The sequence below is a fragment of the Schistocerca gregaria genome, chromosome 2 (genome assembly GCF_023897955.1).
Source record: "Schistocerca gregaria isolate iqSchGreg1 chromosome 2, iqSchGreg1.2, whole genome shotgun sequence".
Classification (NCBI taxonomy): Eukaryota; Metazoa; Arthropoda; class Insecta; order Orthoptera; family Acrididae; genus Schistocerca; species Schistocerca gregaria.
The window spans coordinates 672,613,101-672,640,555 of record NC_064921.1 but is presented as its reverse complement, the minus strand read 5'-3'; the positions used below and the strand labels follow the sequence as shown (position 1 = coordinate 672,640,555).

At 37.6% G+C, this 27,455-nt stretch overlaps 1 protein-coding gene across 2 annotated transcripts in view; it reads right to left on the bottom strand.

The window, feature by feature from the left end:
* Positions 1-6,751: 6,751 nt before the first annotated feature.
* LOC126334726 (origin recognition complex subunit 4) overlaps positions 6,752-27,455 on the bottom strand; it is a 75,781-nt gene continuing 55,077 nt past the window's right edge. For both annotated transcript variants that reach the window (XM_049997263.1, XM_049997262.1), the window contains 2 exons: positions 17,279-17,431; positions 6,752-7,681 (listed from right to left, as the gene is read on the bottom strand). In XM_049997263.1, the coding sequence (XP_049853220.1) occupies positions 7,487-7,681; positions 17,279-17,431 (348 nt within the window). In that variant the 3' untranslated portion in view covers positions 6,752-7,486. The remainder of the gene's footprint in view (positions 7,682-17,278; positions 17,432-27,455) is intronic.

The window sequence follows — 27,455 nt, the reverse complement described above, 5'->3', positions numbered from 1 at the left end:
TATTTTTAAAAAAAAACAAGATGTAAAAGTTGTAACAAGTTGCCAGTACACTTTACAGGGAAACTTGCAATGGCTGTTTCGGTCTGTTAACGTGTAATTTGATTCGTTTCATATCCCTGAAAGCACTCTTTCCAAGTCCCTGCTGAAGAATCTTCCTTGTTAATATCTGCAGGGTCCACATGAAACTTCCATGTACTTTTTTGGCTCTTTCTTTACGTACACTTGACTTTTGAACACTTCTTTTCCTTGATAACACGTGCAGCATTTGGTGTGAATTTTTTCACACTACCCTTAGACTGATACCGCAGCACTCAAAGTGACCTGAAAACCAAAACCACACTTTCTTTTCAAACATTTTCACTTCAGTTATGACTGGTCAGTAATGTTGTCAAGTTCTCCAATATTTTCTAGTAAATAGCATATGCATTTCAAATCTCACTCAGATGATGGTCAGCTTGTGCATTTACATTCAAGTTGGAGAAAATATAATCTTACAAAACAAACTTATTTTCTTTTTATCACTTTATAATACCTCTTCCACGAACCGCTACCATACATTGAAACTCTGCTCACAGATTTGTTGCTTTTATAAACTATTTATTTGCATGAACTTCCTTTTCAGCACTACTGACAGTAAGCTATCCCGAGCCATATGGGTCCTCCCCTGCACCAGTACCTTTTCTGAAATGTACAGACGAAAGTTACCCTCACAATACATTATCTGTTCTTGAAATCAACGTAGCCTCAACCTACAATCCCCAGGCCCTCCACCCAAGAATTTTTACCTCCTTTGCCCTACCACATCCTCCCTACTCTCACCTCCCACCCTCTTCGAGTGCTGCTCTCTGCCAATGAATCTGCCCATTTTTCCTCTTCCCTGATCCTCCTATCCCCCCCCCCCCCCCCCCCCCCCCTTCCTGGCCCCATAGCTTTCCGACTGTGTGCCTTTTGGCAGTCTAGTCATCTCAGGCTCTGTCAGACAGCATTCCCCCAAACCACCACCACCACACCCATACACTGTTATCCCTTCCACTTCTCCACCCACTCCATATTGTTGCTTCCATTCTAGGTGACAGCTGCATTCTGGTCCAAGCTGCCGGAGATGGCAGTCGCGCGCGCTTGTGTTCAATGAACATCTTTGGCCATGCAGTTTCTTTTGTAATTTTTTAACTTCAGTAAATATGTAGACAAAACTTTTGTTGGCAGCACCACAACCTTATTTATGTTAATCTCTCTGTGTAAAAACAGCATACCAAATTTTAGACACAGTTAATGGACAAGGTGAGTGTCCTCTACTTCAGTGATAATCTTTCTGGATTTTCCCCAATTTGTGTAGGAATCTATGATTACTTAACAAATAAAACAACTTGCTTCTCTTCTTGCAGCAGTTTATCATAGATCACAGAAGCATTCAGCAGTATTTTCATTTTCAAGTAGTCTTCCGACAGGTGCACATAACTTTTTACTTTAGTCTGTCATGGAATACATTTTATGCCTGCATATTATACCTTTTTGTAAACAGGAAATTTTCCCTTTGGGAAAGAACATGAATTTGACATACAGATATCTTCAGAAATTGAGCTAGCTCTGTTCACCACGAGATCTGAGAGGTAGCGGACAATGACAGCACCCAGGTTGATCCCATGTCTCTTAGTTAGCTAGTTACACGTTCCATGGATCATTTTGCACTACAGATTGTAATGGTGGAATAAGTCATTTGACAATCACATCATAAATTAATTTGTACATATGGTTACATTCTGAACATTTCTAAGTTTATTTGTTTTTATTTTTTGTTACAAAAAGAAAAAATACATACAAATGTGAGTTAGTAATTACTACCCACCACCTTTTACACATTACAGTAAAAAAAAATTCTTCTATGAAATAGAATTAGTTGTCAGGTAGAAACTTTCTAAGTTTGTTTTCAAATTTTACTTAGGTGTCTGTCAGACATTTTATGTCACTGTGTACATGGTCAAAAAATTATGTTCAGTACGCCTGAAGGTTTTTCATTAGAGTTACATATTGTTGGTTTCTCAATAAAATACAAGTTATGAAATACTCAACCAGCTTTTGTGTCACCTGAGGGTTCCTATCAGAATTGTATGTTGTTCTTAATGAGAAGGAAATGTCTAATGTGAATGTAGCTTTGGGCATAATCCAAGGGAGTGCTATAGGATCAATACTGTCAGCAATCTAGTGGATAACTATTGAATTTTGATGAAGCTTCTTGCATAGGATACTGTTGTATATAGGGAAGTTAAACATAAAAAAACTGTAAAAAATTTACAAAACCTGCAGGGTGTCAATGTTTCATTAAAGAGTGGCAGTTGAGCCTCGGAAGAAATAAGTGTAACACATTGACCTAGTAGATAGTGTCGGAAGTTCCATGCCGCTTCTCGCACATGATGCTGTAGTATACAGAGAAGTTGTAGCATTAGAAAATTGTAGCGAAATGCAGGAAGATCTGCAGCGGATAGGCACTTGGTGCAGGGAGTGGCAACTGACCCTTAACATAGACAAATATAATAATGTATTGCGAATACATAGAAAGAAGGATCCTTTATTGTATGATTATATGATAGCGGAACAAACACTGGTAGCAGTTACTTCTGTAAAATATCTGGGAGTATGCGTGCGGAACGATTTGAAGTGGAATGATCATATAAAATTAATTGTTGGTAAGGCGGGTACGAGGTTGAGATTCATTGGGAGAGTTCTTAGAAAATGTAGTCCATCAACAAAGGAGGTGACTTACAAAACACTCGTTCGACCTATATTTGAGTATTGCTCATCAGTGAGGGATCCGTACCAGATCGGGTTGACGGAGGAGATAGAGAAGATCGAAAGAAGAGCGGCGCCTTCGTCGCAGGGTTATTTGGTAACCTTGATAGCATTACGGAGATGTTTAGCAAACTCAAGTGGCACACTCTGCAAGAGAGACGCTCTGCATCGCAGTGTAGCTAGCTCGCCAGGTCCCGAGAGGGTGCGTTTCTGGATGAGGTATCGAATATATTGCTTCCCCCTACTAATACCTCCCGAGGAGATCACGAATGTAAAATTAGTGAGATTCGAGCGCACACGGAGGCTTTCAGACAGTCGTTCTTCCCGCGAACCATACGCGACTGGAACAGAAAAGGGAGGTAATGACAGTGGCACGTAAAGTGCCTTCCGTCACACACCGTTGGGTGGCTTGCGGAGTATAAATGTAGATGTAGATTGCAAAGAAAAGAGTGGAAAGGGCCATTATTACTTGATGAAAAAATTTGGAATTGATCATTGTAAACAGTAACATCTGTAAAATATGTAGAACTATGAGTCGAGATCAACATAAAGTGGAAGAACCGCATAAAATTAGTTGTAGGAAGAACAGATGCAAGACAGATCCTTTAGAAAAATCCAAAGGATACATAATTTCCCTATGAAAGAAGCCACTTACACAATATTAATTCGACCAGTTCTTAAGATATTGCTCATCAATCTGGAATAAATTCACGGTCAGATTAACAGAGAATATAGAAAAGATGGACCTTGCCGTTGGTGGAGAGGCTTGCGTGCCTCAACGATACAGATAGCCGTACCGTAGGTGCAACCACAACGGAGGGGTATCTGTTGAGAGGCCAGACAAACGTGTGGTTCCTGAAGAGGGCAGCAGCCTTATAAGTAGTTGCAGGGGCAACAGTCTGCATGATTGACTGATCTGGCCTTGTAACAATAACCAAAATGGTCTTGCTGTTGTGGTACTGCGAACGGCTGAAAGCAAGGGGAAACTACAGCCGTAATTTTTCCCGAGGGCATGCAGCTTTATTGTATGGTTAAATAATGATGGCATCCTCTTGGGTAAAATATTCTGGATGTAAAATAGTCCCCCATCCGGATCTCCGGGCAGGGACTACTGAAGAGGACGTCATTATCAGGAGAAAGAAAACTGGCGTTCTACGGATCGGAGCGTGGAATGTCAGATCCCTTAATCAAGCAGGTAGGTTAGAAAATTTAAAAAGGGAAATGGATAGGTTAAAGTTAGATATAGTGGGAATTAGTGAATTTCAGTGGCAGGAGGAACAAGACTTTTGGTCAGGTGAATACAGGGTTATAAATACAAAATCAAATAGGAGTAATGCAGGAGTAGGTTTAATAATAAATAAAAAAATAGGAGTGCGGGTAAGCTACTACAAATAGCATAGTGAACGTATTATAGTGGCCAAGATAGAAGCCCATGCTTACTACAGTAGTACAAGTTTAGATGCCAACTAGCTCTGCAGATGATGATGAAATTGAAGAAATGTATGATGAGATAAAAGAAATTACTCAGGTCGTGAAGGGAGACAAAAATTTAATAGTCATGGGTGACTGGAATTCGAGAGTAGGAAAAGGGAGAGAATGGAACGTAGTAGGTGAATATGGATTGGGGGTAAGAAATGAAAGAGGAAGCCGCCTGGTAAAATTTTGCACAGAGCATAACTTAATCATAGCTAACGCTTGGTTTAAGAATCATAAAAGAAGGTTGTATACATGGAAGAATCCTGGAGATACTAGAAGGTATCTGATAGACTATATATAATGGTAAGAAAGAGATTTAGAAACCAGGTTTTAAATTGTAAGACATTCCCAGGGGCAGATGTGGACTCTGACCACAATCTATTGATTGTGAACTGTGGATTAAAACTGAAGAAACTACAAAAAGGTGGGAATTTAAGGAGATGGGACCTGGACAAACTGACTAAACCAGCGGTTGTACAGAGTTTCAGGGATAGCATGAGGGAACAATTGTTATGAATTGGGGAAATAAATACAGTAGAAGAAGAATGGGTAGCTCTGAGGGATGAAATAGTGAAGGCGGCAGAGGATCAAGTAGGTAAAAAGACGAGGGCTAGTAGAAATCCTTGGGTAACAGAAGAAATATTGAATTTAATTGATGAAAGGAGAAAATATAAAAATGCAGTAAATGAAGCAGGCAAAAAGGAATACAAACGTCTCAAAAATGAGATAGACAGGAATTGCAAAATGGCTAAGCAAGGATGGCTAGAGGACAAATGTAAGGATGTAGAGGCTTATCTCACTAGGGGCAAGATAGATACTGCCTACAGGGAAATTAAAGAGACCTTTGGAGAAAGGAGAACCACTTGCATGAATATCAAGAGCTTTGATGGAAACCCAGTTGTAAGTAAAGAAGGGGAAGCAGAAAGGTGGAAGGAGTATATAGAGGGCCTATACAAGGGTGATGTAATTGAGGACAATATTACGGAAATGGAAGAGGATGTAGATGAAGGTGAAATGGGAGATATGATACTGCGTGAAGAGTTTGACAGAGCACTGAAAGACTTGAGTTGAAACAAGGCCCCAGGAGTAGACAACATTCCATTGGAATTACTGATGGCCTTGGGAGAGCCAGTCCTGACAAAACTGTACCATCTGGTGAGCAAGATGTATGAGACAGGTGAAATACCCTTAGACTTCAAGAAGAATATAGTAATTCCAATCCCAAAGAAAGCAGGTTTTGACAGATGTGAAAATTACCGAACAATCAGTTTAACAAGTCACAGCTGCAAAATACTATTGCAAATTATTTACAGACAAATGGAAAAACTGGTAGAAGCTGACCTCAGGGAAGATCAGTTTGGATTCTGTAGAAATGTTGGAACACGTGAGGCAATACTGACCCTACGACTTATCATACAAGAAAATTAAGGAAAGGCAAACCTACGTTTCTAGCATTTGTAGACTTAGAGAAAGCTTTTGACAATGTTGACTGGAATACTCTCTTTCAAATTCTAAAGGTGGAAGGGTAACGTACAGGGAGCGAAAGGCTATTTACAATTTGTACAGAAACCAGATGGCAGTTATAAGAGTCGACGGGCATGAAATAGAAGCAGTGGTTGGGAAGGGAGTGAGACGGGGTTGTAGCCTATCCCCGATGTTATTCAATCTGTATATTGAGCAAGCAATAAAGGAAACAAAAGAAAAGTTCAGAGTAGGTATTAAAATCCATGGAGAAGAAATAAAAACTTTTAGGTTCGCCGATGACATCGTAATTCGGTCAGAGACAGCAAAGGGCTTGGAAGAGCAGTTGAACGGAATGGACAGTGTCGTAAAAGGAGGATATAAGATGAACATCAACAAAAGCAAAACAAGGATAATGGAACGTAGTCGAATTAAGGAATTAGATTAGGAAATGAAACAGTTAAAGTAGTAAAGGAGTTTTGCTATTTGGGGAGCAAAATAACTGATGATGGTCGAAGTAGAGAGGATATAAAATGTAGACTGGTAATGGCAAGGAGAGCGTTTCTGAAGAAGAAGAGAAATTTGTTAACATCGAGTATAGATTTAAGTGTCAGGAATTTGTTTCTGAAAGTATTGTATGGAGTGTAGCCAAGTATGGAAGTGAAACATGGACGATAAATAGTTTGGACAAGAGGAGAATAGAAGCTTTTGAAATGTGGTGCTACAGAAGAATGCTGAAGATTAGATGGGTAGATCACACAACTAATGAAGAAGTATGAATAGGATTGGGGAGAAGAGAAGTTTGTGGCACAACTTGACTAGAAGAAGGGATGGGTTGGTAGGACATGTTCTGAGGCACCAAGGGATCACAAATTTAGCATTGGAGGGCAGCATGGAGGGTAAAAATTGTTGAGGGAGGCCAAGAGATGAATACACTAAGCAGATTCAGAAGGACGTAGGTTGCAGTAGGTACTGGGAGATGAAGGAGCTTGCACAGGATAGATTAGCATGGAGAGCTGCATCAAACCAGTCTCAGGACAGAAGACCACAACAACAACAACAACAACAACAACAACAACAACATCAACATCAACATAGAAAAGATCCCATGAAGAGTTCTACATTTCATTATGGGTTTATGTACTTAGTGCAAATGGAACAGGAAAGGAATGGAGGAATGACTGATATTCCCAGTATACTCTTCTAAGAACTACAAATCGGCTTATGGAGTGTAGATGTAGTAGTGCTAAATGCAATAGCTTCTGAAAATCACACTGTTCTTTGGTGAAAGGTGAACTACAGTGCTGTTAGATGCTTTCTCATTTTATGTCATATTTGAGAAACATTTTTGTGCTATTTCATTTTCTATCTGCCTAATTTTCCCAACTGTGTATGTGAATATCCTTTTTCCAAGCTTTTGAAACAGACAAGCTACTTACAGTCTATAGTGAGAGCAAGACGGATAATGCATTTTTCTAGTGCATACCGCTGTGGCAGCCAGGTAGGTGGTGAAGATTTTTTTTTATCTTAATAATACAAATCATACAAATGAAAACTTACAGAAATCATTATTATTATTGTCTTATAAATATTTGTTTGATACAAACAGAGATTAAAATTTTACACCATTCCTCTGAATTAAAGAAGAATATCAGTAACATTGTATAGACATCCTCATGTTACTAAGAACATTATTTGATTTTTTAAAAAAGGTACCAACGATTATTTATTTGCTATTTGCTGTCTCACATTTTCTTCTTCATTACTGTAAACTACTATAGGCCCACTGAGACACTTCAGTTGGTAGGTTAGGGTAGGCCCTGACTGCAGCATCAATTTGATCATCTGTTATCATTAACCTGTACATTTTAAATTCGTCTTGCTTTTGCCTCCCAATGGAAAGTTCATTGTACTCTTCTTCATCTTCACCTTCCAAAAGCTTGATAAATTCCATGACCTGAAAAAATAGGGGGTTAGTAATCTGTTTTACAATGAACAATAACCATTAAATATATTTTTAATTCCCTTTCATCAGTGTGCTCTCAAACTGCTTCACCAGAGCTGACTATCTTACTGTGTCTAGTCTGTACTTTATATGTATAAAACAAACCGCCTCTGGCATGATCAACATAAGAACAGAGACTAGAAATAAGGCTTTGAAATTAATGATTTCATTGCCAGACTAGGACAAAAAATTAGATATGACACGCACAACAGGAAACTACAGCAAAAACTGACACTGTGTAAAAAGAAAGATGATAAATAATCAAACAATGACAACACAATAAGAGTTGCATGGTATTACTTGCCAGTATCATACTGAGAAAAGAGAAAATTTTGTCAAATTTTTTAACTTCCAATGCAGGAAATGACGTAGAAATATCTGCACTATTTTCTTCTTTATTAAACAGCCAAGCCTGCTATCACAATAGAACCCTAAGGAGAGACAATTACAGCCAAATACAGGAAATCCAAATCTGAATGAACTGAATGATCTTGTTTAGCCTAAAGCATATATATAAAATTAAATATGGTGAAGCTTAATACTTTGCTCACAGATTACATGTAGAAACATTTCCTGGGTGAAATGCTGGATATTACTGTGAAATACACACGATATTTCATCAGCACAACTGTTCACTATCTTCAGGTGCAATGAACACAATGCTGAGCTATGACTGGAGCCTCCTATTTGTACCCGTCTAAATGGGAAACATGCAGGCACAAAGGCACCAAATTTGGTGGGCAATAGCGGAATGTTCCTGATCAACTATGGGGAGGACTGCTATGTCACCTGTCATAACTCCTGTGCATTGCTGCCTGGCTACTCCAGCAGACTGTTGGAAACCATGAACTAGAATACGTGTTCTGCACGTGTGTGGTGGCCACTTCATTCAGTTGTTGTTTGATTACTTAGGTAAGTGAGTGACCAGTAGTCTCTCTTTCGGTTGCTGTGACTTAAATATGCCAGCACTGAAACCCATGCTGTGCTAATTTTGAAACTAGTTAATCCCTGTTCATGAGATTTGTTGAACTGTGAATTGCAACCTTTCTTTTTATTTTATTTTTCTTTTCTTTTAATTACGTACACTGTCCCAGTAAGAAACGTCAATGAGAGAATTTTAGAATCTTTTGTAGACTATGTTGTGCCCCATACTGAGTTAATGGTCAACCATAGCAGACACTCCTAGTTGGTCCAGACAAAATGTCAATGTTTGATGCATTTGTCTTCCACGGTGCAAGTCTGTCCAAAATATGACCACAGTTATAGGGACACTTATAAGTGCCCATATTTCTCAAATCAAGATTTTTGTTTAACAGTGAGCGGTAGAGCACCGAATTTTGATGCTGGATGGAAGATGCATTTAACTACACATTTTTGTCAGTTATCTTCCCATTTTTGAAGATGCACCAACATATGGGAAGACGGCCATTCTCCAATTTCTCACACTGTCTGAAGCATCCACTTTTCAGGTATATGGTATAGTGCAGCTCATCAGAAAAGATGTCTGAATCCAAAATGACTTGTGCTCTATGGCCCCACGTCCTAAGCATGCTACTTTGTTGGTGGACTGCAGGTATAAATCTATGTGTTTTGGTATATGACACACAGCATGACCCAAGGCATCATTGTCTTTTCTCCACATCTACACAAGCGGGAAGAGTTGTTTGTCTTTTTTCTCCACATCCCTTGTAAACGTAATGGTAGGATGAAGAGAACTGAAATGATGAAGTACAGCCAGGAATGCAGTGCCACGAAGCAAGATTACGAAGTTGACATCCCGTGTGGTGTCACAAGGTTTAGACCTGTCCCACCCTCATTAAATCGACCAAAACTTATACGAATAACAATTAGAACAGTTATTATTATTATGATGTTCTTTAAGTTTGCTTTTGGGTTTTCAGAAATACTGTGGAAGAAAGTTTATTTAAGTTGCAGATAACGTGGAAGACGTTGCCCAACGATCACCCCGAAATTTCGATGTAGCGGCAAGTGGGCAAGGAATAAAACGAATGCTGCGAACTGCTGCAAGCCATGGACGAGCCTGGGCTGTGAGGGCATCGAGCTTCCTATGTCGTTGTTGGACAACGTCAAAGGAAGAGATATTCTGCTTTCTCTTTGTAAACAGATCGATCGAGTCTTGAAAGGTTCATGTAAAATGTATAGGTGGGTGACACATTAGGTGGGACCCGATGCCTGTATATACTTCCACAGTTATTAAAAAGTTGTTAGATGGCAAAATCAAAAGTTAATCATTTATATAGATAAACAGTAATAAAGATATAGGAAAGGAAGAGTTGCGGCGTCAGAACGAAAAGTGATACATCGCTCCCGGATTGGAATGACTCCTTACCCTCTCCCTTAAAACCCACATCCTTTCATCTTCCCTTTTCCTGACGAAGTAGCTGCCGGTTGCGGAAGCTCGATATTTTGTGTGTGTATGTTTGTTTGTGTGTTATTTTATTGTGCCTGTCTACCGGCGCTTTCCCGCTTGGTAAGTCTTGGAATCTTTGTTTTTAATGTATCTTCATAGTCAGTGAAAGATTTGCCTGTTGTGCAACAGTAAAAAGTGTTAGCTGAATTTAAAGTTTCCAGACTACCTGATATCTATAGTTCTGTTCCCTCAAAAAGTGCATGGGAACATTTGTAATAATACTGTCTATGTGAACCAGCATTACTATGAGTATTAATGAGTTTTTAATTGCATTTTAAATAGAGGAACAATACATTTTTGTGAAAAAATAAATTCTGGTCATTTATTGGTTTAATATGAATTTTGAAACCTCTGAACCATCATGTTGAAGTTGTTGTGACTATACTTTCTTCAGCTACACTGCTATGAGGTGCTCAGTGTCTATCATTACTAGGCTGCATACAGAAAATAGCTGCAAGACAAATTTGATGTTCCATCAGAATCCAAGATTGATCAAAAGTAAAGGTGGCACTGCCGAAATCAAATTACATCTTTATCATTTACTATACAAAATGTATAAATGCTGCTGGTTTTTAATGGAGTGGATATGATTGACGAAAAAGTGAGTAAGTGAGATAAGTTATTTACTATTTTATTGTGTCTTCAGGTTGTTGCGGGATAATGAATGACCTATTAAATTTTGGATGTGCCACCACTGACACTAGTTAATTACATGATATTTTTGTGGTGTAACAATAGGTCATCTTCCAAGTGATTTGACAGACTGCAGTTACAGTGCTCACTTTGGCCTTTTAAACCCATGCAATGCGCCCCTGTGCACGCAGTGCTACAGTTGTTGTTCAGTTGCAAATAGCTAAGCATCAACTGAGCCTGCAATTAGCTGGTCAATCACTGCTGAGATATTTATATGCCATTAGTTGCTTGTAAGTTTTGGCTCAGAGCAAAGATGATGGCATTTTTGGACACATGGTTTATCAGAAACAGATTCATATGCATCTATATTTACATGCAAACAGGCGCCACCATCTTTCCTGAATGATGGGTGTACTTTAATTCACGGAACACATAGCATTGCCGATGAGAGCAGTCTGCAGACGAGCTTCGACACTTTAAAAAATGTTTGAAGCAAATGAGTACGCTCTACAGATAAAACTGAAGGTGGACTTCATGTGTGAGGGAGATGACACCAAGACATTCAAATCCACAGTTTTTGCGCCATAAGTGGGAAGTCCATCATCAAAAATAGGTGATATCTTCACAAAGTACAAAATGAAAGTGGTTTTCCGGCCTCCACTAAAGACAGGAACAGTTTTTGTTACATCAAAGATGACTTAATACTCCACAAGGCTGAGGTTTACAAGATCCCCTGCATGTGTGCCCTGTCATACATCAGGGAGATGCACGGAGCACCAGAGGTACACCAGGCTCTTACAGCCCAATAAATCAGCTGTGTCAGGGCACTAAATAGACAATGGTCACTATGCAGTATGACAACGTCGAAATTCTAATGTCAGTTTCATCTTTTTGGGAGTCAGTGCTGAAGCAAGCAGAGAATTTAATTAACAGAGATTTGGTTTCAGCTTGGGAAAAGCACAGAATACGGTGCTCACTTTAATAAACTCTCAAAGATATTACTACAAAGTTAGTCATAAATCAATATTTCAGGACTTGGCAACCAGCTAACTACATGTCCAGTTTATGCACAGCTCTTTGCCAGTAACTGCGGTCATTGAAACTTGTGTATCTGTGGCCACATGTGTAACAGCATGTCCTATGGATTTAAAAGGCCTGAGCAAGCACTGTAGTTTCAGTCCGTCAGCTCACCCAGAAGATCATTGAAAGTTAATATCAGGAGATGAAATAGTGTTTTAGCAGCTGTATGCAAGAAATTTCGGGTACGAGGTCTTTCAAAAAATTCCAGAAGTTTGTCCATAAATGTAACTTATTGTGCATGGTCTCCTTCGAAAGACTCTCCTCCACAATTGATACACTGCTCCAACACTGTTTTCACTTCCGGAAGCAGTCTTGGTATGTCTCCTGCTGGATCGCATGACGCACCGTCTGCAAATTTTCTTTTATCTCATCTATCCTTGCAAATCTTCATCTTTCACTGGGGTTTTGAACTTCGCAGGGGCCATGTCTGGAGAGTATGCAGGATGAGGCAGCACAGTGGTTTCATTTTTTTAGCGACAGGCACACACCAATAGGATGAAAGTGTGGGTGCCCTATCGTGATGCAAGAGACATGAATTGTCATCACATTTCAGGCCATTTGTTTCTCACAGATGTTCCAACATGTCCCAGTAGTACAATTGATTAACGGTGTGTCCCTATAGGAATTTATGATGAACTAATCCTTCAAAGTCAAAGAAAACGATCAGCATGGGTTTGACATTTGACTTGGCCTTAGAAGCTTTTTTTTTTTTTTTTTTTTTTTTTGCAGAACTTTTCCCAATCCACTGTGAAGATTGAACCTAGGTCTCAACATCATTACATCTCCTCATCAGTTATGATTCTCCTAAGGAAAATCTGGTTCTGATTTGGATGATCCAAAAAATGTTCACACAATTCAAGGCGAAGATCTTCTGTTCTTCACTCATGAACCGTGGAATGAACTGGGCGGCAACACGATGCATTCCAAGATGCTGTGTCAGGATTTCATGACACAATCCAACTGAAATGTTACATTTTTCTGCAATCTCTCTGACAATCAGTCTTCGATTGGCACACACAATTTTGTTGTCATTCCTGACATGAATGTCATTGGTAGACGTCGAAGGGTGTCTTGCATAAGGGTCATCTTTAATTTCCGTCTGGCTATTTTTAAACTGTCAGCCATTCGTAACACCGAGTGGGGCTGAAGCCCTCTTCACCATAGCCTTCCTGCATCATTTTCTGAAGTTTCAAGCAAAATTTAATGTAGACGCATTGCTCTTCTAACTCTGCCATCACAACATTCGCAAACTACACTACAAAATGTTCTACTCAATACAGCACTGGACAATAACTAACACACAGACAACAATGAAACTTCTGGCAGTTACACATTAAAACCTGTGGGCAGGGATATCAACCACATTTTACTCCAACACACCATTGGTGCAAAATTACGAATGTTCCGGAATTTTTTGAACAGACCTCATCTCTTATATATGTCCAGCTGACAAGATACATTATTATCATACGAATATACAGATAAATGAGCTTTGCTTCAACATTTGCTTGTGTTACTCACCATCAGTATTAACAGGATAAGAAGTGATCAGTATTTTTGGGAGAAACTTGCAACTGTTCATAGTTATTTGTGACTGTAAGGACTAGTGCTGGTAGACAATACATTCTGGACATTGTTTTATGTGAGCACAGACATTGGTCATGTGTGTGTGTGTGTTGTGCTTGTGTGAATATGTGGGTGTGTTTTCTACACTAGAAGTAGGCCTTTTGGCCGAAAGCTCACATATATAGCAGTCTTTTTGTTGTGTCTGTCTGCAACTCAACATTTCTTCTATGTCATGCATAGCAATCTATCCTTTCCATAATATTGTCACTATTCTTTATTAGTTTAAATATGGGTTCCTTTGGTTCATCTGGACACAAATTTTCCATATATGAGGAAGCTAATCTACAATAATTTAGTTTGGAGATAACATAGTTTTTCACTTTCAGAACTGTTATGTACCAAAAATGAACATTTACATTCACAACTGCATTACAGATTTAAAAATTCCTTATATGTTCCAAAATAATTTTTCCCCAGGTCTTCATTTAGAATGTACAATTATCTGCCATAGACACACATTTCCAATGGATAATTTAGAAGAAGGCAGAATACAGTCCATAAAGTTGATTAATGAACTGAAAGTTAACTGCCCATGCAAGAGAGGATTGTATGAGAACACAATGTGAGGAAACAGAAGAAGGAAAAGTGGAAGAAATTTACAGAATAGTGAAATCCTTAACAAGAATAGATGCAAGGAAAATAAACAAACAAGGAATGTTAAATAAACATGGAAAAAGTACTGTATGTATACAAGAAGAGAAGAAAGTTTGGATAGATTATGTGTAACAGTTATATGGTGCACAGGTAGATAACACCAGACTGGTTTTGGTAGATGAAGGGCAACAGAATGAAGACGACTGAGGTCTTAAGATACTGAAGTGGTAATTGGAGAAAGCAATTCAAAGCTCCAGAAAAAGAAAGCATTGGGCTGTGATATGTTACATCTGAGGCAGTGAAAGTATTAGGTCCAAATTTAACAGCCAGACTGACTGGGGTAGTAAACACAATTTAGGACACAGGAATTTGGACTCAAGATCTACTTCAGACCATTCTAGTATCTTTACCTAGAAAGTGCAACACAAAAGGATGCAAAGTCTATACAATCATTAGTTTTATGTCATGTTACAAAGGCTGTAATAAAACAAGGAAACTCCAGGTACGGAATCAACAATGCAGGAAAAGATACATTGCTATCTACCATAAAGATAACATACTAAGTTGCAGACAGGCACAATTAAAAGACACTTACTCAGCCTTTGTTGGAAACACACACACACACACACACACACACACACACACACACACACACACACACACACACACACCATACCATATTCATGCGCACAAGCAAGCACACCTCATGCACGAATGACCACCAACTCTGGCAACTCATGCCAGAATGGCTATAATGAGAAACATAGTCAGGAGAATTTTCAAGATAACAGAGGAAAATACTGGTGAAGACCGGTATGAGTTCAGAAAAGAAAGAAATGAGAAACATTACAGACTGTCTGAGGATGATTGGGGAAAGAACGACGGAAATGAACAATCAACTGGAGAAGGCATTCAACAGAGAAAACTGGAATATACTGCTGATAATTTTCAAAGAAGGTGGTATAGACTGGAAAGACAGAATATTAATAAAGAAGAGACATTCAAAGCAAACTCTGACAGATTTGGAAATGGAAAGATGAGCATTGGAAAGGGTGTAAGGAAAAGATGTTCACTGTCAATGAAGCTATTTAACATACATGGAGAAGAACTGTCAGGTAGGGCCATACAGGACCTAAGACACACTGTAATGGCAGGAGAAAGAATAAATGCTATAAAATATGCAAATGATCAAGCAGTGCTGGTGGAACCAGAAGAGGGGTTACAGAGCATGTTGCACAAAGAGATGAGGAGTATGAAATTACGATAAATATATGAAAGACTAGAGTGATGAGAATAAGGAAGAAGGAAGATCAGGTAAACATATTCAGAAGAAAAAAGATAGAGCAAGCAAAATCCTTTATGTACTAATGGTTCAAATGGCTCTGAGCACTATGGGACTTAACATCTGAGGTCATCAGTCCCCTAGAACTTAGAACTACTTAAACTTAACTAACCTAAGGACATCACACACATCCATGCTCGAGGCAGGATTCGAACCTGTGACCATAGCGGTCAGACTGAAGTGCCTAGAACCACTCAGCCACACTGGCCAGCCTTTTCTGTACTTGGGAAGTTTAATGACATGGAATGGAACCTGTACAGAAGATATAAAGGGTAGGGTACCTATGGGAATAAGAGTACTTGAAAAGGTGAAGTAGTTACTAGGTTTAGAAGTATTTCAATAGATCTGAGGAAAAGATTTGCTTAATGTTATCTCTGGAATGTAGTGCTATAAAGCAGTGAATTTTGAACAGTTAAAAAGAAAGAATGATACTTAGAAAGTTTTGAAATTGGCTATGGAGAAGAATACTTGAGGTGAAATGGACTGAGATTTAAGAATGCTGAAGTGATGAAGAAAGTAGGAGATGAAAGAAAATTACTGGAAGTGATTAGAAAGAAGAAAGAAATCTTGGCTGGGACATATACTGCATCGGAATTGTCTGCAACAAAGAATTATAGTGTACATTCCTAGAACACTCAGCCAATATACTGCTTCCTCCTGTGTGTATCTCATGAAAAGGCTATGAAGATAAAACCAGAGAGATTCAAGCCCAAACACAGGCTTATCAGCAATCTTCCTTTGTGGGAACCATTTACAAAAAAAAAAAAAAAAGGGGGGGGGGGAGTGACAACGGTCCACAAGGTACCCTCTGCCACACACTGCAAGAAGGCTTATGAAGTATAGGTGTAGGTGAGGGAAAAAGTGAAAGGAATGAGAAGATGTAGTCAGAGAATTAGAATGAAGAATGACATCAGAAGAGGATGAACATACAAAGATATGAAAGAAGAACAGGACACAAAGGAGAGCCTGAAAGATATATTGGCACATATTGGATTATCCATCAACAGCAAAAATTAAAAGTCTACAAACAGCATTGTAAGAAGTTTACCTTTTATTAGACTAGGCACCAAAAATAGAAAGTATCTAGTTACCTACCATAATAATACAGTTATAGTTAATTTTGCAAAATATATAGTTTATTGACTTCAGCTGCGATAGTCCAGACATTTTTATAGGACAACGAAGAGAAAACATACATAAAATAACCTAGCATGTTTGTTCGAACATCACTACTAAATGTGTAGCTTACATCTACAGATTGTAATTGTATATACACTATATCTGTTTTAGTAAGTATTCGGATGCTCCCACATAATTTTCAAAGTGATAGTGAAGATCTGTGTGTCAGTCACAATCAGTAACACTCCCATCCCAGCCTTTCTTCCCTACACAGTTTCCAAAGCTCTACAATGTTGTACACACTAAAAAATGACATGATCTTCACAAGAGTAGCATTCTTAGCATATCCTCAATATCATAACTCACTTTGCTGTCCAATCTATTGACTGAATACTCAGAAATGGCTTTGTCATTCTCTTTAACAGATCTCTTTCCAGAAAGTAACAACACTGGATACCCCAAGGCATTTTGTACCAGCTACATCATATCTCTCATGACTACTACTGCCCAATACTGTGTGTAGTAATTACGTTGCCAAAGTCTACATAATACAAAAGAAACTTTGCAGTTATGAACAAGTAACAGAGAGCCAACAGGACTGTCTACATATATTCTTAGACACACTATATGAGTCTGATTAGAAACAAGTAGACTTGAAAGAGAAAGTTTTTGAGCTTTGGTAAAGATAAATGATCTGAAAGTTGTTTTCAGTAAATATGTTTACCTTCAAATGCTGGAATGCTTTAAGAATAACTGATCTCTGTGTGACTAAAATGGATGAATTCTGACGGACAAATCTTAAATAGGATCGTAGAATAAGTTCAAAATTGAAAGGTTCTCCATTATATATTTCTGTGAAATGTTTCATGGCAATCACCTGTAAAAAAGTAAAATGCAATTCTATAAAGTTCAATACAGAGTGACATGTTATGTTTCTACATAAACTGCCGAATGCATTACTTTGCTGATACAAAAACAAAACAACTCTCCAGATAAAACTGACAGCACCAAAATTTGCAATCACCAAAAGACACATTAATAACAGAGAAAAATCACATAACCTACTGGAACAATAATTACTTCACACTATTCATGGGATAATTGGCCTCATTTGGATGTAAACTGTGCAACATCTCACAAAAAGCTTGAAATTTTATAATTAGAATGGGATGTAACTCATTGTACTATCTTCCCTCCCCCACACGACTACTCAAGTTGTTACATAGCTGTGGAAGGATATAATGACTTTTCTGTTTCTATTTATGTGAGAAATAATTACTGATCAGGAAACTTGTGTAATCTAATCTTTCTGCTGTGTATATGCCCATTAGTAACAATTTCATTGTCAGTTTCATGCCAATACTTTCACTCTTTAAAATACTCTTATACAATTTAAGGGAATGTCATTTTATTTAAAAACTCAAGTATCAGCCATTTTGTTATACCAGCCAGCAAGCAAGCAATAAACCTTTTTAAATATTAATTAATTCATTCATTATTACATTTTATACAAACAATGAAATCTTTAAAGCAATATAATAATAAAGACAATTCCTGGATGGAATAATATATACACAGTCATGGCCACAGGCTTGTGCATGGTTGCATATGTATGTATTTCAACTAGAGAAACAGCAGGAGCTCGAAAGCTAGTATAAATACTTTTTTCTGTCATGCGTATCATTGCACCATAAGTCAGTCAGCTGAAGGTGAGTAGTTGCCTTTCCTTTATACTATTATTAAAGTAATAAAACTTTGAAGTTATCGCGTATTTGGTAAAATCAAACATTTCTATAATTAGAAAACTTAGTACTTTAAATAAGTGTAGATCAAATGCTAGCAAATTTTCTTAGTGCGCACAATATCAAATTTTAAATAGACAGTTTATAAATCAAAATTCCGCAGCAAAACCAATAACGTTATAGCAATAAAAAAAATATTTTCTGGGTAATATTAACTTGGAAAAATATGTAACATAAGGGAAAAGCTACCACTTACCTATAGTGGACTGATGTGTGGAGTGGAGAAATGTGTAACAGAAAATAGTATCCACTCTATCTTTCAATCTCTTATCTTTTTTCTCGTAGAATTACTCACATTCAAACACACAACCACACGGACAACCAAATGTACACACCCGAGGCCATGGAGAACATAAATTGTAATGTAATTTTGATTTTTACTTGGTAATTGTTGTCTTAAATTGCAAAGGGTGGGAAAAAAGCATTTATTTACTTCAGTGGTGATACCTACTTATACTTCTATGATACTTGAAAGAAATGAGACATTACCATCAAGAAGCTGGAATGTCGCCCCCCCTCCCTCCCCCTTTCTTTTCCCTGATCCTTATCCTGTATCTTGATGTGTTATCCCATGTGAAAGTGTGCAAACGTTTTCTAAATATTTGTGAGTTATGTAACTCAGATGGAACACGGGTGCCAGCACAGTATTCATCTTGTTCGATGTGGGAAACCACATAAAAACAACATCTAGGGTGACCAGTACACCAGCCCTCGTTAATCCTACAAACGAATTCAAGCTGGAGCCAGTACACCTCTCCAAATTCCAGAAGTGTCACGCCAGCATTCACAGCTATCCGGGCAGGAATATGACTGCCTAAATGCTTCACTATAACTTTATTTATTCACAATTACTTTCAATAATATAATAATATTCTGGTTGACCTATTACAGCAACATCTTGATTTAAAAAGCATGCAAATACTATATAACTAAATGTCTACTGAAATAGAGAGAAACTTAACACTTTCATCATACTATATGAAGCATTGTACACTGGGACATTAAAATGTATTCTTGTTAAGGAACGATGTTCATTCATATATTGTTAATTTCACCAGTTTCATTGCATCACCAAAGTATGCCAATACGCTATTATCCTGTGTTAAAAACATGTTTTGCGTTGTTGATATTCTGATTGATAACAACATTTAAATAGCACTTATGATCATTATTCTCACAAAATATCTATTACTTTTAGGTAATGAAAGCTTAAAAATCATTAAATAATCAAATTCTGGCCACGTGATCCAAGAATGCTCTATTACTGGCTGATGCTTTAGTGATGTCACAGACTAGGAGTAAGATGAAGCTATATTTGTGTTATACGAGCATTAGCAGAAGTTACAAGGTGTTTATGTACTTTTTCTGCAAACAAATTAGCTATTTAATGATGGAAAACCAACTACATCTTTTAAGTAACAATAAAAACAAATTTTGTGAATGCTGATAGTGGAAGCCTTGTGAAAGTTAATGCATTTATGCTTCACCCATTTACAGCAGCAACATGTGAATGACGGACAGTCTTTTCTCTTCTCCCTGCATCATCTTTAAACTTGCTCAAAAGTAATGAATTGCAGAACTTTTGGAAAAGGGTACATATACTGTAACTAGATTGTCAATTATCAGTCATGGGCTGCAACCCAAAGCACAATAAAATCATCCTTTGGAAAACTTTATGCTGAGGTCCTCTACAGAAGATACTCAGCCGAGATACTGCATCCAGCTGGCCTCTGGCGGCGTAATGGACGGCGCATCCGACTACTGAAAAAGAGGTATCCTGGAAGGGTCACGTATATTTCAAAGTTTTACATGAAATACGAAAATAGCATTAACAAGAACTGATTGTAGCAGTTGTTTTCGATTGTAGGATGTATTATATATAGCTTCACATTAGTCTTGGCCTGAGAAATGAACAACAGAGGATAAATACTTTTATTTCACAAACAAACAATTCATGTTTTTGAAAAGAACTGCTAGTAGTGAAGATATCATCATACACCTACAGTACAGTGAGGCGTACGATGATGAGATTATACAGAGAGGTACAACTTGCAGGTGACACAAACATAAGGTCTGTGATGTTTGTTATTGTAAAATAATGATGTCTGATGCAGACTTACTTGACCTTTATTTAAGATGACGAAGCTGCAGAAGTTTAAATAACAAGGATCCTAGCTGGACAATACGAAGATATAAAAATTGTTTCTAATAAAGCAGAAAGTGTGTTGTAACAATCAGTAGAAAACATCTTTTTGAATGTGACGTGTGAACAGCGATTGCAAATGAAAGCACATGTAAACAGCAAGGAAAATACAATAATATTCTGTTTCTGATCACTGTGGTAGAGGTTTGTAATTGTGATTTGGTTTCCACATGAGAGGACTGAAGAGTCATTTTACAAATAAGTTAAAGTGCTCTTTAGTGTTAGGTTCAAACCAGTAATCTATGAATATAATTTTATACAATTCAATGGTCTACGGCTTTTAACAACTGGGTATACCGAATAACTTAGGTGTAGTTGGGTAAAACAGCAATTTTCAGTAGGAGTTTAATTTTGCTGGATGGTGCCATCCTTCGTTGTAAGTAAACATGTGTGTCAACATTGTAATTTACTAGTACAGTGCAATCATATTTTATGCATCTTCTCATTCTTTAGAACACTCAAGAACAACTTTTCAGGAGATTTTATAGATGTATTTATACACTATGACATTACACACCATATGTAACCTATTTTCTGAAAGGTAAATTCCAAAGCAAGACATCACAGGTATCACATGACTCATATGAAGTGTTAGTGGCCTATCAAATTATTTGAATTTTATTTCCGTTTTTATAAAAGAATACGGAAATTCAAGAAGGAAAAAAGTATGTTAGGAACATAAAATGATGTGATTAATCATTCAGGACAATTTCCAGAAAGCAGTAAAATAACGTATTACAAAGGTAAGAGAGGTACATGTGATATGATTTATAGGTATTTTTGACATGTTTAATACAGGCAGGTCTTTCAGCAACCAAATTATTAAGTTCTTTCTGTACGAAGATACATGTATGAAAGCCTCTTACAGTGCTTCATATTTCACAGTATATGGTGATGGCTTATTCTAACAAACAAGCACCATTTAGTTACTTAAGTTTTGCTATTAATTTTCTGTATGTATCTTACAAAGAATTTGCACAGTTTTCAAATCAGGATGATGTGTTACTAGTTTGACCAGAAGACTATTACTGAAACTAGTTATGAAAAAGTGGTCATACTGCAGCTTCTTAGTGGTAAGGTCTTCTTTTTCAAATACGTCCTGTCAGAAACATTGAACTCTACTTTATACTGTTTTCACCATTTCAATATATTTGTTTAGCACCTGTGGTGCCAGTTACCTATCCATAGGAGTGATATATATTCCTATGTTTCTTACCAATGAATGTTTCTTGTAAATGAAAGCTTGTATACATAAGGTATCAAAGGTGAGAACACAGGCATTGTGTGGGTTTGCTATTTTATTTGCATGTGACATGTCAGACTGATGGCCATCACTTGTTTTAAAGATGTGGTGGCAATTGCAAAAACTTCACAAGAGGAAATACCTACCTGGATGCAAATATACAAGTTTTGGAAATCACCAACCTACGTACTTTGACAAGGTGCACGAGTCCTAACAAGATATATATAAATAATTTTGACAATGCTTCTCATGAGATGTAAATATACAAATGAACTGTTCTGTTCATTTCTCTTCTAAGTTGAGATTTCATATTGGGCGGTTGTGATTGACATAAACTATTGATGTAATCCATTTAGTCATGTACATGTTTATTAGCAATAAATGATTTATTAAAATGAATGGACTTTTCTTTTAAAGAAATTGGAGCCGTACTTTTGAGTTTACTGAGAGCAATAAACTGCAGTTATAGAAGAAGTTTGGCACAGATTTTCAAGAAGTCATGGTTGAGAAACATAAAAAATTCATGAAGAAAGTGCATTAAATAATACAACTTACAATGGAACATCTCAAACCATATTACATTACACACTTTACATCATCAGATTATAAACTTTCCTTGGACCTACACAGAAAGACCTTTGGGACACAATTTATTGATAACTAAGTGTTAATGCCACAGCATGTCTTCTACTATGCCAGTTTATTATTATGCAGTAGCACATTTTGAAATAATAACACACATTATGTCTCTACCTTTGTAGTGCCTGGAGACAAAGGAGGCTATGTGTGTCAGATGAATGACTTTGTCAGATACCTAAAATCTAACAGTTCAGTATTAAATGAGCCTGTCTGCCATTCAATACCTCCTCTATAGGTGAGAAGCAACCTGTCTTAATAGGTCTGTACTTCATCAAATCTGACTACATGATCTCGTACACTGTCAGATGCTTCTCACGATACTCCCGTCAAACTAAATCAATCTCTTCCACTGAATGGACATAATAGTTTTTGTTATTTATTTCAAATATATTGAGCAGTTATGCATTCACCAACATGAAGCAGCAGCTTTGTTTTTTTAGGACAAACATGTTTCTTTGCCTTGGAGTTAGTCTATATCCACACAGCGAGTTGGTCATTATTATTCAGTGTATTTTCTTCTGGTTTCATTAAATTATCAATGACAACATCAAACACTCCTTCACACTCTAAAAGAGCTTTTGTAACATCTATCAGTTTGTCCCATTTTCATCACCTGGCATCTTTTCAAGGTGTTGCTTTTCACCTATTATCATTAACTATTATGTAGCTATAAAATGTTGAACTATTGTTGGAAGTGTTTATGATTGTTGCTCTTTATTGCCACAAAACTTCAATATTCTAGTCTCATAGCAAGCTTTGCTACAATTTTGGTAGTGAATGAATGTAGTACTTATATAATGACACTGGTATCTGGTGTAATGGGGCTGGGTGAGAATGAGGAAGTATGTGGTCTGTAGTGTCATTCTACAATTTCTGTAAGTCGTATGAGTTATGGTGTGCACAGTGAACATTTAATTCACATTATTCTGTTAGTGCACATATGGTGAGTGCTGTCTTGTTAACCTTGGATTGATATGGGTAATAGAATGGAAACACACTACGTGGAACTGACAGTATTCCATATATCCAAATTATTCAAGAGAGATTCAGCAACAGATGTTCTCACAGCTGTCTGGAGAAAGCAACTGAAGAACATGATTTTTAACTACACAGAGTTATATAGCTATGTCTCAAAGTACGTCTCTATTTTTGCACAGGACACATCACATACCCAGATTCATCCATGCACACCCGCTCACCCACCCACCCAACACACAAACATATTTTCTCATATACAGTTCCCTTCAATATTCGTACAATTTTCATTTTCTCTATCCTGTGCCAGTTTTATCATTGGTAGCCCGAAGTTATATTTGCAAACATCTGTCTAGTGTTATGCAAGCTATTGTGAGTTCTCTGACAGTTATTAACCTAGAAAGTCAATATAACTGGTAACATATTATGCAAAATAACCACAGACAGCATATGGTACAGTTTTTTCGTGAAGAGAAGAGCGAGGGCTTCCTAGTTCTGAATCGGCAGAAGTCTGTTGACTTAGGCCCGCTCATATTTTGCATCTGGCCACTCCCAAGCTCAGCAGTCTAATACAGAACTGTAAGTATTTAGCCCCTGTGAAGTGACTGCTGTGCTGTGTTGCATTCTGTAGTAGTAAAGTGGTGAGTGATGAAGCAGGTCCTGGTCCATCATGGGCAAAGCCAAATACTCCTTCCACTCATCAGAGGAGGGCCTGAGATAGTATATTATACAGTGGAGCAAGTAAAATAATAATGTTGCTGAATGTTGAGAGAGAGAGAGAGAGAGAGAGAGAGAGAGAGAGAGAGAGAGAGAGAGAGAGAGAGAGAGTGGCTCCACCCCCTCTCCCAGCCGACAAGACTAACAGTGACATACACAGGGGAAAGCTTCAGCCCCATGAAAAGAATTAGCAGATTTTGTAAAGATAACCCTGGGAAAACCATAAGAAACTCCAGGCAAAAAGGATAAATTTCAGTTCAAATTGTCATTATAACACTGCTACAGACAGTGTTTTGAAATTGCCTTCCTCTTTGAATTACCATAAACTAGTCATTTTGTTTGTGTGTGTAAAAGAATTTCTTGTCATCCAGTAGATGGCTGAAGTTGAAATAATAGAGAGAATTATTCAGAAACCCTCCATGTAGTGTAATGGCTAAGATACCTGGCTGATATGTTGAAGGCAGCCAGCACGAGTCCTGTGACATGTTGATTTCTTTTTACGCCATAACAGAAATGACTGCAAAATCATTTTTATTCCATTTCTCGTGGCTACACCTGTCAAAATACCACGATCTACACTACTGTGTAAGTTGGCCAAAAGTCAGTCCTTCCCCTGGAGATCTTTCATGTTATTTGTAACTATAGATTCAGCATAAATTGGAAGTCTAATTTCTGACTTTTTAAAAAATTCTCTTTCTCATAACCGGAGTGCTTTTTCTTTGTCATAGCACCAAGGGGAAAAATAGTAATTACAATTTTTTTTCTGTGTTAGCTTTCTCTTCTTGAACTGAGCCTGCTATGTGAAAGAAAGTCACAAAAAAGAGTACCATTACACTCTTAGAATCTGATCATGTGCTGTTTGTATCAGACAACAAATAAGAAATTCAAGAGCTCTTGTAACAGTAGAAAAAGACATTAGAGAGTATTCGCATGGGTTCTAGTACGACGAAAGCAGAATTCTTGGTCTCCGACTTTTGACACCACCAGATCCTGCCTCCCCACAATAATGTCCACCTTAACAGAACAAAATTACCTATGATTAACATGTTCAGTTATCTAAGGATCAGTAATAATAGGGGATTGAGCAATAATACAGGTGATTCCCATCAAATAAGCACATCTTGAAGCAAACCATACCATCTGAGTCTTGTACAAGAGAAAATACCTATTTCTACCACAGGCGAAGTGTACACTATAAACATTAGACCAGCAATTATTTATGGCAGTGAAGTACCAGCTGTGAAGAACACATAGGGGCAAAAACTGCATTCTGCACAGAAGTGCATGTTCTGATGGTCACGTGAAGTTACCATAATGAATATTTCACAGGTAAAACAATTGTCAACATGGTGGAAGTTCAGTGATCACACTTGATATGAGAGTAAAACAATAATAAATTGTGAACTGGTCCATAACTTTTTATTTTCATGTAACACGAAGTCTTACTATAACACCTAATACAGTTAAGTTTACAGAATCAGAATCAAGTCTAGAATGGTCTTTTCATAACTGTAAGTAGGAGATGAAACGAGACAAGCCTCTTGCCATTCGCCAAAAGGGCACGAAGATGTTAACGGCTGAACGAGACGCATACTGAGAAAGCAAACAGAACCTCTGTATTACTTGGATGAGGAATTCTGCCTTATGCAAGTCACCTTTGAAATTTAGTTTTACCCAGACATGTTTCAACAGCTTTTGTACTATCTTCAGTGTGTTACTTTATTTTCTTTCTGTAAAATTGTTGTTATTAACATTTAGAGAAAATATTTGGTACAAAATATTTACATTTGTGAATGAAGTGATTGTTGTCAAATATTATACTGGGTTTGTTTACAGTTCACAGCTGAGATATGTATTACTGGGCTGATGAATCGTGTGTTGTTTATTACAATATATCTAAAGTTCTGGTTTTGTAGCTCTTTTGGAAAAGGGTGGATGTATGCATTATTTTACATGCCTTACATGAAGCTATAGAATGTTTATGTTGGTGCGACACAGTCTACAACTTGTCACCTGTAAACAGCAGAACACAATTTTTATTTTATTTGTTACGTATTTCTGAATGAAAACGAGTACATAGCACGTTATTCTGCAAGTTACTTATGGCTTTGATGATGTGTGTCTCCTTCGTTTGTGATGTGGTAACACGCTGATTTCTACCACGTTTGTTGTTTCACGGGTGATTTTTCAAACTTGCAAAGTGTTGTTGTGGCTGTGTAGTACTCATTTGATTCATTGCACTTTTGTCTGGGTGAGGCGTGCAGTGTTGTTGGTGTTTAAGGTGTGTGTGTGTGTGTGTGTGTGTGTGTGTGTGTGTGTGTGTGTGTGTGTGCGCGAGAGAGAGAGAGAGAGAGAGAGAGAGAGAGAGAGAGAGAGAGAGAGAGAGAGAGAGGGGGGGGGGGGGGGGGGGGGGGGAGGTTTCTGTAAAAAGGCATCTGGAGTAAATTTTGCACAGTATGAGGGAGAAATGTGAAGTTTTGTTGTGGATGTTGTTTGTATACTTCTTAATTCAGGTAAAGATAGTACTTTCTTTCCGTGGCTATGATGAGATAGTTTTCTTCTATTGTTAATTTTTGATATAGGCTGTCACTAGTTTCAGTGTTTGTTGTGTGGTGATTCTGGTCTATCAGGTGATCTGCGAATGCTGAGTGTGAGCTATTTTTCCAGTGCTCTGATATGTTCTGCGAACCTGGTTCTGAAATTCCTGAATGTTTGACCCACATACACAGATTGACAGCAGTTGCAAGTTTTTGGTATATAAAAGACTGGCTGTATTTGTCAGTGTTGGTAGCATTTCTTCTAAGTCTAAAGAAAAAGAAGTCTAAAGAAAAAGAAGTCTAAAGAACCCACAACATTGAAGCCATAAGTAACATGCAGAATAACGCAATACATACTCATTCATACTCTTCCCCTACAATTACTTGGTGTGCGCTTTGATGATTTTTGCAATATGTGCATTAGATAGAACTGCCACCAGGAACATATATTTTGAGACTTAACAGAAGAAGACAAAAAACTGGTTGGATTCTCCAGCACTTTAGAATTTGACCACATTGGTAACCACACTGGAAACCATCAGCCATGTTTGGTAAACAAGAGACTGTGTTAATCAAAGTGTAACAAGCATTTGTATGCCACTAGAGAACAAATAGTGAACAATTCAGAAGCAAAAATGAACACAAAGAGACCCAAAATTTATCTGGGTAAGCAAACTTGAGAAACTGTTACATTACAGAAAACACTCAGCTAACCAAACAAGGATGACACTATATTATGAGGCACCGTCAGTTATAAAGAAAGGATTCATCAGAAGAATCTGAAA